The sequence below is a fragment of the Pistacia vera genome, unplaced genomic scaffold, assembly GCF_008641045.1.
Source record: "Pistacia vera cultivar Batoury unplaced genomic scaffold, PisVer_v2 Contig192, whole genome shotgun sequence".
Lineage (NCBI taxonomy): Eukaryota > Viridiplantae > Streptophyta > Magnoliopsida > Sapindales > Anacardiaceae > Pistacia > Pistacia vera.
In genome coordinates this window covers 1,953,457-1,968,124 of record NW_022195993.1, presented here as the reverse complement: position 1 = coordinate 1,968,124, position 14,668 = coordinate 1,953,457, and the positions used below count along the sequence as shown (strand labels likewise).

At 41.9% G+C, this 14,668-nt stretch overlaps 1 protein-coding gene across 1 annotated transcript; it reads right to left on the bottom strand.

Annotated features, from left to right (window-relative positions):
* Window positions 1-7,225: 7,225 nt before the first annotated feature.
* Window positions 7,226-7,753, bottom strand: LOC116127584 (dirigent protein 1-like). The gene has a single exon (XM_031413220.1). It carries the CDS (start codon window positions 7,751-7,753, stop codon window positions 7,226-7,228), a length of 528 nt encoding a protein of 175 aa, XP_031269080.1.
* Between the last annotated feature and the right edge of the window lie 6,915 nt (window positions 7,754-14,668).

Sequence of the window (14,668 nt, the reverse complement as noted above, 5' to 3'; positions counted from 1 at the left end):
GTTATTTTTGTTCATCTCATTAATCTTAACACTTTAAGATATAATAATTAAATATAATTAATTATTGCTTGACCATTTTAACCCTTAAAATGTCACAAATGATTTCTATGTAACTATTACTATAGAAATCCCGTTATTACCCTCGGAAGGTGCTAGCCCTCTTCGGATAATCATTTCTCTCTCTCATCCTTCTCTAACTTCCCAAGGCTATTGGTGTGACCATGTAGGTCCACCGTGGATTAGCCGTGAGCCGGTTCTGGATGAATCCGGAAACCTGTCCGGAGGCCCAACGACTATGGTAAACATCTAGCAATGTGCCATAGTCCCTAAACCACGATGAAGAAATACTTCATCGAACCCATTTCAGATCATACGTACCATGCAGGTAAAGTCCCTCCATTGAGATATCCTAATCGAGTATGGATTCATGGAACGTCAAAATCCTAAACTCGATCTTCTACCGAATTGTCGATCAATATGTCCGGAACTTGTCATCACAAACTTACTTTTGTATGACTAATAATAGACTCTGGCCAGAGATTCAGTTTTCTGACATTTATCGATGTTCGTCTAGGAACTCGAATCCGGATGGAGTCAGCGGTACTCCCGATCCTATATTTCCGAGTCAATGGATCCCCTCTTGACCATCGTTCGTTTCCGCATATGAACAACGCATGACCAAATAGGCTTTATTGTACGAAACATGATTAGTCTCGTACTTATACACCGTATGAACCATACGCATCCATATCGGATCCGACTACAATGTCTCAGGTCAAAGGACTACATCGTGCACTGATATAACCAAACGATAAATCATTGACTACATGCTTTTCCAAGTGATTTGTCGTTATTCGGTCACGTTCGAAAAACAGTTCACCAACCGTTAATCCATACCAATGCCCCAGTGACATGACTATCATCGTCATCCGTACTTATATCAACTCATGATATCTTTCGGAAGCATCCGGTATGCCTACTGTACAATATAGTTGCCCAAATTTATATTGCTTCCGTAAGGAACCCTTTTTGATAATTCATTTACCTATTAAATGAATCATCTGGACAATTCATATACATACTTTATTTTAAATGCATGACTGAATAAAGGAAGCAATTTACATATATGAGTTGAAGAACTCTTTCTTCTATTATTTATGATATATATAGATACAAGACAAAATGCTCTGAAACCGATAACACGAATGGTTTCTAGGGCATACACTAATATACACTAACATCGGGCTCCTCATATCAAGGAGAGCTTGAATCTTTTCAGTGGTAATTTCTATCCCCCTCGGGTTAACCATATACCCCAAGAATTTTTTCGAGGATATTCCGAACGAACAATTCAGGGGATTGACCTTCATTCTGTACCTTTAGAGTATACCAAACATCTCAACGAGATATGCTATGTGATCTGAAGCGACATGCGATTTGATCAGTATGTCATCAACATAGAGTTCCATTGATTTTCAGATCTGCTAGGAAAACATTCGGTTAACCAACCCCTAGTAAGTCGCCCCAACATTTTTTAGGCCAAAAGGCATAACCTTATAGCAATACAACCCCCGATCTGTAATAAATGAGATATGTTCTTCGTCCGACGCGTATATCAGAATCTGATTATATCCCGAGTAGGCGTCCATAAAACTCAACAGCTCATGTTCAGAGGTGGCATTGACGAGCTGGTCGATTCTCGGCAAGGGAAAGTTGTCCTTCGGACAGACCTTGTTGAGGTCGGTGAAGTCAACGCAGGTTTGTCATTTGCCGGTAGGCTTCTTTACTAAGACCGGGTTGGTAACCCAGCTCGGGTAAAGTGTCTCCTGGATAGACCCTTTTAAAAGAAGGTTATCTACCTCAATTTTTAAGGCGGCATACCGCTCGCGATCCATTACTCTCCTCTTTTGGCGAACCGGCCTGACTGCATTATCAATATTTAAGGCATGGCATATAACATTCGGGCTGATCCCGTCTATGTCAGCATAAGTCCATGCAAGTACGTCGACATTTTCCCTGAGGAAGCTTGTCAAGTCATTGGTGAGCTGAGGGTTGAGATTACTCCCGATCCTCAACACTCGGGTCGGCTCGCTTTGATCGATCGATACCTCTAATAGATCCTCGACTAACCCACTGTGAGGGCATTCTTGGATGCGAGGATCCATGTCATCCTCAACCAGGCCAGACTATGGCTCGATCCTGCTAATTGTCATTGCCTGCTCAGGGATGCCAACAGGTGCTCCTTTTCCCTTGCATGCCATCTGCACTGCCCTTACATATAATTCGCGAGATGCGCGTTGAAATCCACTCACTTCCCTTATCCCCGTCGGGGTGGGAAAATTCATCTTTAGATAGTATATTGAGGTGACTACCTTGAAGCTTCGTAATAGAGGTCATCTCAAGATGCCATTAAAAGCGAAAGGACGGTCTACTACTAAAAACTCAGTTATTTTGGTCAGCTCGTTGGTTTCTCCCAACGTGACCTGAAGCGAGATCATCCCTTTGGGAATCAAATGATCACCAGTGAAACCGTACAGAGGGATAGAGGCAGGCTTCAGATCTGCCTTGTCCAGTTTCATCTTCTCAAAGGCTCGCTAAAATAAGATATTCATGACGCTTCCATTGTCTACCAGTATCTTGTGGACTTCACACCGACCTATTTCAGGCGTGATGACGAGAGCATCCTCATGGGGATGATGTAATCGCACAGTGTCTTTCTCAAAGAAGGTGATTTCCTCCTCTCTGCAAACCTTGGTGGGTCACGGCGTCGTGCTCATGACACTTATGGGGTCATGACGGGCTGCCAAAGCATACCTTTTCTGGGCACCTCGAGAGTTTCTCGCGGGGTGTGGTCCTCCAAAGATGATCCCCACACTGTAGAGACCTTTACGACCATGACGACCCTTCCCTGGTTCCTCTTGATTTTTCTCCCGAATGGGAGCTGAGTCATCAACATACTCTTTGAAGTACCCTTGTTTAATAAGGTCCTCAATTGCTTGCTTGAGGGCCCGACACTCATCGGTGTGGTGCCCATTATCCCGATGATAACGGCAGTACTTTTTATTGCTTTTGGTTAAGGGGGGATTCTTCATAGGCTCGGGCTCTTCGAGCAAATCGGCCTCCTCTGATTTATCCAGAATAGCCGATACCAAGGCATTCAGATGAGTGTATTCACTTTTGTCGCGATCAAAACGAGAAACTAGGGCATAAGATTGCTTGGGCTCATACCGCTGCTTCTTTTCTTTTCGTTGATCATCATTAGCCCATCTGCGATCAGCCCTCCTATTCTCCCTCCAGTCAGAAGCACTACCTGACGGACCGGGGTCATGGCAACTGAGAGCTGCCACGAAACTTTTGATCCGGAGGTACTTTTTAGTAAGGTTGTAGAAGTGAGTGAGGGAAACATCATCCTCAGATTGCAGTTCCTTCCATAAGTCTATCTGCGGGCGAACTCCCGCAACGATGAGAGTCCAAACAAACTCTTCGAGAGTATGAGCCACTTTGTAGAGCTCCTTGTGGAACCTGTTTATATAATATTGGAGGGGTTCATCCCTTTCCTGCCGTATATTGCTCAGGTAGTTTAACGGCATTGAGAACTTCTTGTTCGCCTGAAAGTGCCTCAGGAATGTCGAGCTCATTTGAGGCCATGAGTTGACCGATCTTGTTGGAAGCGACCTGAACCAACGCTTGGCATGGGCGGTAAGGGTTACTGCTAAGCAACGACATTTTGACAAGTCAGAGACTTGGTAAAGTTCCATGAGGTCGTTGAACTCGTATAAATGATCCCCCAGAGCTTGTTGTAGTTCCTCAATCTGAGGCAACGGAGCTACCTGGGGATCACTTTCCGCAACGTGGGTTCAACCCTCACTGTTGCAGTTAAGCAAAGATCGCAAATTAGACTCTTCCTCTCATCGATCGGAAGCTCCAACCAATCTCGGCACACGCTGGCTAGAGTCGTGTGATTCGAGGAGTCTTCCCGACCTTCGCGGTGGTACAAACTGACCCACAGAGGATGGGAATCCCCTGCACGACGACGACTGAAGTCGTCATTTTGGCGATATTGGGAATCTCCCCGCCTTACACCTTTATGGGAGTGCCCGTGCGTTGTGGCGTGGGACAACTCATGCTGCGACATATCGCCGAGTCGCAATGCCACGGGTAATCTACACGGGGCACAATTGGTGTTCGCTAGTCCTTCAAAGCCCTTAGGTCCGCTGTGCGCCACTTGCTTTCCCTTTCTCTGACACGTTGTAGTACACGCAGTATGGGCTTTTGCCTTTTTCTACGCTTTCATGCAACCTGCAGGCATTTTTGGCAGTACTACAGCCTCATTGGATTCGGGTGGCATGACCCAATCCAATCAAGCTAGCCTTAGGCAGACCATTTAAAGAGTATTATTGAACCTTTTCAAGTAACTTATGACGGCTAGGTCGAGCCGCGAACTTGAAGGAATATCCCCCATAATATTCTGCTGGTCTGGCGACATTTCGAGAGAAGTGTTTTCCTGGATCTGGGGCATTTCTTCATTGCCATGATTGGTTCGCTCAGATTCGAAACCGCGAGCCATTTGCTATTGTGAGACCGATTAGTCAGAGATTTTTCTGATGAAGAGTAGGTACTAAATCAGTGCCCTCCTTCTAGCGTCAAACTGTTGATACTTGATTTTGACACCAACTACTCACACGAGTAAAATGCTAAAATGACTTAGAAGTCACACGTGATATGAGGGGATTGAATCGAATAAAAGGTGAGAGAAATATTTAAAGTGGTTCAGATGCTCTAAAGCGAATCCTACGTCCACTACTATTGTATTAATAAGAGAGTGATCAGGTCGTGTTCAGCGAGCTGAGTTACAGTTTAGAGAGAGAAAAAGCTATTTCAGCGTAAAATCAACTAATCCCCACAAATGAGAAGGAAGTCCTCTATTTATAGTGGGAAAGTTCAAGGTAATGATTATGAAAGCTGCAAGTGGGTAGTGTCGTGCAAATCCTTTCTTTGCGTTCCATTGATCACTTGCCCGAGGGATTTCCTCGATTAAAGCAGGGCTTTGACACGTGGGCGATCTCTAGCTGCTTGCTGGCCTGGCACCTACCAACTGCACTAACATGAGCCATGCCACTTGCGCTAGGCGCGACGTGGCCGCGCCTGGACGGCGCAGAACCCTTCTGAACTCTGACCATCCTTTATTGATGATGCTTCTTGTCAGCCCTACTTTTTCAAGCATAACAAATATGCTGTAGGGTATAGACTGATAACATGAATGTTTTAAACCACATGATTTTAGCAACTTCAGCTTCATAGCCCACAATACAAACAAAAGGAAGAAATGAATGAGGATCTATTGGCGTACGTCCTGACCCTGATCTCACAGAGAACAATGATGTTATGTACATTATTTCACGGTTCTAGTTTGTTAAATTTCTCCTTTTAATTAACGTGAATGTATGGTGTTCAGTGGGCTCCTTGATTCTAGATCGTTGCTTGTCCAACTATTTTAACATGTTTTTCTCAGCTTTTAACTAATTTTAATTTCTTGTTAAAATGAATTTGGTTGAGAAATATTGATCATGAAATTAACTATAGGTGAATGTCAAAGTTTGAAAAACGACGGCAATATGCGCATTTCACACATCGCATGCATGCGTACTTGCACTAATACATCAACGAATACTTCATCGGTTCCTTGTGAAAAATGCTGATTAAATTTCTCCACGACCAATCATATTCATAGCTTTACTTCTGATTTTAAGTTTTTGTCAATAACTTTTTCTTTCGCATAGTCATATGCTGCTATTACTTCATAGACATTTAAATCCATTAGCTGAAGACTGAAGTTGATGATTGTTTTGGGAATATTTTATTACTTAATGCCAATGGGGACTTGTTTTGTCACAATTTCAGCGTTTGATTAGCAATAAAGTATGTGGACATACGTACATCACGTTATAATATTAGTCTGATATAAATAGTAATTGAAGCTTGCAATATAATATTATAACAAGCCACACTTTTGGAACGTACTTTTGAAACCAATCCCCAAGCAATGGCTCACATCACGAGTAACATTAATCTCCGATTCTATAGGAATACTCTGTTAATTTTGTAAAAATTAGTATGTTGCGATAAGTTGCAGTGCAGATGGGATCCAAGAATTGTGATAAGTTGGGATACAGTAGATTATTCACTCGCTAGATACTCTCTTCTCTTTGAGCTTCCCTTTGTTTCAATGTAGTCAAGTTCATTAATTTATATAATATCGTATATATGTTAACTTCTACTATATAAATTATTTCGGGTGATCGATTATAAGAAGTCAAAAAGATCATACGGGTTCTCTGTATTCAGCATTGTTCTCTCGTATCATTTTCTGTAGTCTCTTGGGCTTCAGTAAAACTAGCCAATCAAAATTAAAAAAAAAAAAAAAAATGCGTGGAAAAGGTCATAATATTTGATTGGCATGGTAGTTGAATGGATTTTATGTAATATTTGGTCTCTGTACAGCGCTGGAAACATATATATGTATGCATGGATTTTCAGAGTGAATGCCGGGGAAGTCGTTTACACAAATATTAACCAATATGGACTTAAAGACTTTCTCAAACAGCAGATAAAATCATTGTGATTGAGCCCCATTAGCTAGCTCTGCATTATAATTCTCACTTTGCCTCTGTTCGTGCTATTTGCTTTGTCAGCCACCAAAGGGTAGGGTAGCTGAAAAGGATATCGTTAATTCAAAGACAATATGAAGAAGAATGGCACTTGAAAGACTCTGATGCTCCTTACCAGTTACAGCTTAAGGTGTAAAATTGGGTTGCCTCACATTTATGATACAGCACTCTGATATACTCCAAGCGATTTAACTCATGAAAAATTTCTTTTAAGGAGAGGCCAATTTATCTGCGTTGTCCCTTCCAGTTCTAGCATTACTTTTTTAAAAGGAGCACAGCCTTCGTAATTGATTAATTAGTTATAAAGCCAAACAGTTTTCAGTTGTCACTTGACTCGCTGACAAAAACACGAAAACGAAACACGAATTAAGCAACATCATTTTATTCATCTTCTAACCAAATGGTTAGTTGCACAAGCACGACAACATTTTCTTCTTAATTTCTCTTACTGATAGACACAGCCACACTGCACTTTAGGTGGAATTTGCATCTAAAGGTTTATTCTATAAAAAGATAATTCTTATCACTTAACAAGAGACATCAACAATCCCTTCTAATTATATATTATAATGTATGGAAATGTAGCATTGGATAACTGAGTAGGCATCAGGAAAATCGATATATTTCTGGAACATGGCATAACCACTTGCAGACCTAAACTTCCCTGTCCCAGCAATCACAGCAACCTCTCTAACGGCCTCGTTCTGCCTATTAGTACCAAAAATCTGAAGAGTGCTGCCACTGTAGGCCTCGTTAGTGAACACAAAAGACATCATGACAAGTGAACTAGTTCCATCGGAACTTGCAATAACGTGCATGCCTTGTGCTCGTGCAACTGGAGCTGAATTTGGATCAGGGCCCTCTGTTATGGGGTCATCATGCACATAAACGGTTCCAAATTGAGTGGATGACCAAAGCTTGCCTGGAATGCCTGCAACTGGGAAGAATGTGGCATTTTGACCTTCTGAGACATCATGTAAGTAGAATGTCATATCGGTTTCTAAAAGCCCATTGGCAGCATTAGCTAGACTTATTATAATGCCTGCAACAAGAAGGAACTTTAAGGCTGCTGAGTTTGGTGCCATTGAAGAATAAGGACAGAGATAATAAGAGTACTGTGTGCTGATTGGTTTATGGTTTATTCATAATTTAGATTTGACTGAGAGCATATACGTTAGCCGCCAACTGCTAATTTTGATTTGTTTAAACTATAAGCGGCATAGATTGTAAAAAATTTGATGGGAAAATCGACTTGCTTAGATATTCTAGTGCTTAGAATTTAATGGCAGATAATTAATGGGAAGAAGTTGTACGTTAAAGCAATGTGTAATCTAACTCTTGACCATTAATAAGAGATGTTGGATGGATTAGAACTGACCTAATCTATAGAAAAGATCCTTTTTTGACATTATTTTATCATACTTGAAGTTCATGTGTTAAAATAGTTTATCCTCAAAATCCTTTTTGAAGTGTTCCTTGTGATACAAATGAATTAATTTTTTTTCTCATAAAAAATGTGGAAATCAATATAGATATGTAACTTAAGGGTCATCTTTAATGTAAAAAACTTTGTCACGTCTCTACCTTTTTATGTGCAAATCTAGAATACCCCAGTGCCAGCCAACCACGCGTAACTTGTATGTGTAGTTAAAGAGCTTTTCTTTCTTTAATTTTTAATTTTTTATATTGTAAATTAAGGTTAATTTATCTGACTAATGGTTTATCTAACAAGGTTATTTTAGATTTGGTTATGTAGACGTAAAAATCTACCTGTACGGAAGGGGGGTCTGATCCTGTGAGGTTGAGGCCACTAGCGATCCGCTGTACCTGCACACGTAGAGAAACAAGCGTGAAGCAAACGGAAAACACCAAGGTAGTGTTTGTCGTAGGCACTCCGACGCTCAAGTCAGCAAGGCTGAAAGAGACTAATATAATGAGGGTTAGGGAATAGAGAGGTTACCGGAAGTCTAGTCGAGGACTGTGACTACGACAATGATGTGAAGCTCTCAAGTCAGAGCTTCAGCTGTGAAGGTGTAATGTAATGTCCCTTGTGAGAGGGTTGGCCTCTGCTTATATAGTGACTGTCTGGTCTCCCAATCCTGATAGAAGTAGGAGTCCTAATGTGATTCTGATACAACCCTAGAGGAGTTAGGGCGGTGGTGAGTTGTCTTACCAGTGTCCGGATAGGAAGGTAATCCCAATCGGGAAAGCAACTTCGAGTAGGAAAGTCATCTGAACAGGAAGGTGACCTCGAATAGGAGATTGATCAGGAATAGGAAAGTGATCTGTAGGGGCCGTGGGCTCTGGATTCGCTCATGGACCCAGGAAATGAATTGGGATTAAGAAGCTTGTGCTCGGATGGTTTGGGCCAGCCGTATCTTGTATCAAATGGTCCTGCACCGGGATTGGGCCTGGATTCTTCCACACAGTCAGGCTCATTGTCCTATTTGGGCCGAGGGTGATTTTTGGCCCTAACAGTTTCTCCCCCACTCTCTGAGTTAAGAAGTTCTTAAGTCAGAGAGTAGGAAGCGATCAAGGTGCGCTCGGTTTTCCTTCCTGGACGACCGACTGTCGGTGTAGTTGAACAGTTGGATATAGGTTGCTCGATACCCAAGCCGATCCAGAACCTGCCATCACCACACGAAGGTATGCCCGATCGGTGCGAAGGGTCGAACAGACTAAGATGAGGAGACTCTAGGGCTCACGTGTCTGTTCAGTGTGTCCTACTGATTGGAGAAGTGAACTAACATCCCACGATAGTTGTATCCGCTCGACTGGCCGGGTCGAATGAGTTAAAGACGGTAGGAACGAAGGTTCGTTCGGTCGGCGTATTCGGGTGACCGAGTGGGTGAAATGCGTGAGCTTCGGCTTTTGGTTGTCCATATGTCCGTTAAGGAAGACCGGACGGGCGAGGACTCCTGCCTTGTTCATCTCGAGAGGGAGCTCGGGCTCGATCGTTCTAGCTGGTCGACCAGTCGGGGGGATCTCTTGAGCTTGTGAATCGTGGGGGCATGTTGGGTCCACTGACAGTCGCGTGCTGACTCAGTCGGGAGGCTAGGGCGGTCGATCCAGGCTTCCGTACATCGTTGCAGTTTCCCAGGTGCCGTGGATCTTTGCCATGCATACGGTGATGATGATCCTTTCGTTTTGGAAGCGAAAAAATGAAACGTTGCTCTGACGATGGCCCAATTGCAGGTTGCCACGTGTCTACTTCCGTTAGAGTTTCTTTATAAAAACGCAGGGGCGGTATGTTCGTCTTCCCTCTTTGCATTTTTCATTTTCCATTCTCCTTTGAAACGAAAATTTTCTTCTTTCTTTCTTTTTCCTGTTTCAGTTTCTTCGTGCAGTGGCGGCTTCCTTTCTACAGTCTGTCGTTTTACGGTAAGTGTTCTCTTCTTTGGTTTGTTTTGTTTGCTGAATTTTTTGGAAAATAGGACGAAGTTTGTGTTGTTTCGATTGGTTTTGAGGCGTTTTGGAGTTTTGGTTTTCTGGAATAGGCACGGTTTTCCCCGATTTTTTGGTGTTTTCTGGAATTTTGGACAGAAAAAAGGGAGACAAAGTCATGTTACGTAGCATCTTGATTCGGCTCGGTCGGTATGTCTGGCCGAATCAAGCGACTAAGGTGGATCTGGGTTGTAACTGGCAGGTAAGTGGGATAGATAGGTCGTTCGATCCATCCGACCGAGTGTGAGTAGATTATGAGAAGGGTAGACTCGAGTAAGGGATCGATCATCCAGACCGAATGGGTGGATCGATGAGTGAATACTTGGACTGGTGAGTCGGTGGGCATGGGCGAGTAGACTCACAGGGGTGAGCTTGAAGGTAGGTCGGTTGGTCATTTGGGGCGAGCGAAGAGAGATTGTTGACTTTGGATCTAGTCAGTCGACAGAGAAGGTCGATCGGAGCTTAAGCTTGTGAGAGTTGACAGTTTGTTGACGTTGACAGGTCGACCGGTATTGAAGGAAGAGTAGGAACTGGGTGCATTGTTCTGCTCGATCGGTTATTAAGGGCGAGTGACTATTGACCCTTAGGTTTTTTGGGAGTTTGGAAGCAAGGATCAAGTCGGTCGGTCGAGCTGGACGATCGGGCCAATCATGTCAGACTCTGAATCAGGTGGCTCGAGTGGGATTGTGGCAGACGCTGGGGATGAGTATGAGCGTGCCCCTACCATAGTGATGATGCCCTAGGGGGGCGTTCCGATGGGCTTACCGACTAGAGTTTGTGTAGCTACCCCAAGGACGAGCGCGATTGGCCCGAGTGGTTCGGGAGGCATGGGAGAAGTGGGGAAGACTCCGAAGGGGCTGGTATAGGGCTGCAAACGAACCGAACAGTTCGCGAACGTTCGTTGTTCGTTCGATAATGTTCGTGAACATTTGTTCGCGAACAATTCGATATTCGTTCGATAATATGTTCGATCGAGTTCGAACAGGGGTTGTTCGTTCGATTATGTTCGCGAACACTATACGTTCGACTAATCCATCCGTTCGCGAACAATCGTTCGATTGTTCGTTCGTTTATGTTCGAAAAAAATGTTATGCATTATTATAATTTAATTTTTTTTGTCATTTTTATATTATGTTTGATTTAGTTTGGATGAATTTTTTTTTAATGGTAATCAATAATAAAATATTATGATACTTTTGTTTTTCTTATATATATAATATATTTGGATTTTTTTTTTTTTCCAAATGTCATCAATAATTAAATATATAAGTATATAACATTTTAATTAAAAAGTAATAAATTATTATGATAACTAGCATGGCAAATTTAATAACATAATAGATTGTATAATCAAGTGATATATAATATAGTAAATCCAATAACATAATAGCTTCATATTTTTCTAAATGTAATCAATAATTAAATATTATAAGATAGCATTTCAATTAATAAATAATAAATATAGTATGGTAAATTGATAAACATAACATATTGTATAATCAAGCGATGTATAGTATAACAAATTTAATAATATAATAGCTTAATTAAACCTAAATTAATCACACATTTGTATAGATCATTTATTACAATAAACCCTCATACCACTATGAATTTATAGGTGTTGATACAAAATATATATGTAGACAGTAATGATAACATATGTATTGATCATATATTACAATAGACTTTCATTCCACTATAAATTTATGAGTGTTGATACAAAATATATATGTAAACATTTAAAATATTTATGATAATTTATGTAATGATAATAAATATATGATGACCTATAATTTTGGTAATTTCATAACATATTTAACCTATGATTAATATATGTATAATAATAATTTTGTATATACACAATTATACATTATATATAACAAATTAATCACACATATATGTTGATCATATATTATAATAGACCCTCATTTCACTATGAATTTATGGGTGTTGATACAAAATGTATATGTAGACAGTAATAATAATATATATTTATATATAACAAATTAATCACACATATGTATTGATCATATATTACAATAGATTTTCATTTCACTATAAATTTATGCGCGTTGATACAAAATATATATGTAAACATTTAAAATATTTATGATAATTTATGTAATGATAATAAATATATATGTAAACAAATTCTTTTTGTTTGTGTCATGCTTGATATGGAACTAAATTTGTTTTGAATGATTTATTGTTCTGTTTAATTTATTTTGAAATTTTATTATTTATGATGGTTAGTTATTTTAATTTACTGAGTTTTTATTGATTTGTTTAAAATATAAATATAGATAGAGAGTTGGTTTATTTTCAAATGTTGAATTAAATGGGTATGAATTATAAATTGTTGCATATTTGTTTTTTAGAGCATCAATTGGAAAGTTGGTGTATATTTTTTATTCGAACAGGTATTTAAACGAGTTATTCGAACATGTGTTTACAAGTTATCGAACGAGTTATTCGAACAGGTATTTAAAAATTATCGAACGAATTAGTCGAACGAGTTAGTCGAACAAGTTAGTCGAACGAGTTAGTCGAACGAGTTAGTCGAACGAATACGAACGAGTTACGAACGAATACGAACGAGCTTTTTGTTAATCGAACGAACACGAACACACATCCTGTGTTCGTTCGAACACGAACACGAACACGAACACGAACAATCGAACATGCTTATCGAACGATTTTCGAACGGGCCTGTTCGTTCATGTTCGGTTCGATTGCAGGCCTAAGCTGGTAGTCCATCCTCGTCCAGTAGTAGCTTTGAGGAAGAGTCGAGCCAACAGGGCAGCGAGATTTTGACTAAGGATTATCCGCCCGTGTTGAAGGACAATGATGTGTGGCACATCCAGACTTTGTATCACATTCCGATTTTGGTTGAGATCCAGACGCCACGGTCGTACGAGCAGGTCAACTGGGAGGCACAGGGCTGGGTTAGTGTTTACAAGAAGTGGTTTCACGATGGATTGAGGTTACCTATCCCTTGCCTCGTCTAGGAGGTGTTGAATCACTTCATGATTGCCCCGTCTTAGCTCATGCCGAATGGTTGGAGATTGCTGATGGCTCTGGAGGACCTTTGTGTTCAGAACCAGGTGAGGTTCAGGCTGCACGAGTTGTTGTACTCGTACTTCCTAAAGGAGAATGACAAGGAGAATGGTCGTTACCTGATGAACTTGAGGCATTATCGGTCTCACCTGGTGACTAACATGCGGTCCAGCGACAAAAACTGGAAGGACCGATACTTTTTCATCAAGGGTCAGACTGTCTTTGGAGAAAGAGGACAGGGCGAGATCCCGAGCGGCTGGCGAGCTACCAGTGAGAACTTGTTGTTTCTTTTGTACTTTGATTACTAAATCTTGATTGTGTTTTTTTTTTTGCAGAGCTTGAGTACAATCGGGCTAGGCAGAGCGGAGACGGCTTGGACGTTGCGACTCAAAAGGTGTTAGTTATCCCGTCGGAGCAGAGGGATTGGCGAGTAGTGCTAGCAGAGTCCAACCTGAGGACCAGCATTCTCTGGGCCGGAGTAGAGGCGATTCAACGAGGTATTCCCTTCCTCTTGCTGAAGCAGACTTGGGATGTGCTTCTGAGTCGGTATTGCAATCATATCATTTTTTGTGAGTCCGAGCTGAACCCACTAACCGTTGGAGAGTTTGCGCTTGCAGAGACACTGATGAAGAAATTGATCGTCCCTAGTGCAAGCAAGTCCATCGCCCGACGTCAAGAGAAAAGGAGGAGGGAATCCTTGGCCAGGGAGGACAGGAGAGTGGAGGGAGTGTTAGCGACGCCGCCGAGCTAGCAGCCGGCGGTCGGAGCTGGATCGTCCCAAACCGCGGCCATGGATGAGGAGGCAGAGATGATTATATTCAAGATTTTGACTACCGTGTCGACTTATTCTGACACAACTGCCATGCGCAAGCTGGCCGACTCCTTTTTGTTCCTGACGGACGAGGCGTGTTTGAACCAGATGGGTGCAGTTGTTGCAGCTGATTGGGGGGTAGCCCACGCCTTTCAGATATGGCAGTAGTTTTCGTTATTTTTGTGATATAATTTCGTTCTAATGACAATATTTTGTTGTGCAAGTGTTCACTAGCAGTCTTCATCTGAGGAAGTCTATGGTGGCACAGGAGAAGCGGATACAAGATGTATCCAAGGTGAACACCAGTTTGCGTCAGAGAGAGGCAGCAGCCCAGAAGGCCGAGCAGGAGAGTCAGCAACTTCTGAGGGACAACGAGCGTGAGCTGGAGAGGTTGAGGCGTGAGTTGGCCGAGAAAACCGCAGAGATCTAGTCTCTCAGGGAGCGGTGTATTTCTATTGCTAATGACGCTATCATCAAGGCCCGGGGTGAACTCATGCTTGAGTTCAAGGAAGGAAGGACCTCTCACTGGGATCCGGATGAAGACATCCAGCTCATGCAGGAGTTGCTAGAAGAAGGAGACAGTCATCCAGGAGGGCAGGACGAGGAGCAGATGCCTGACCTTGCTAGTCAGTCGGGGCCGTCGGGCGTTGGGGATGTGAGCGACCAGGCTGCTGGGACGGGTGTTGGC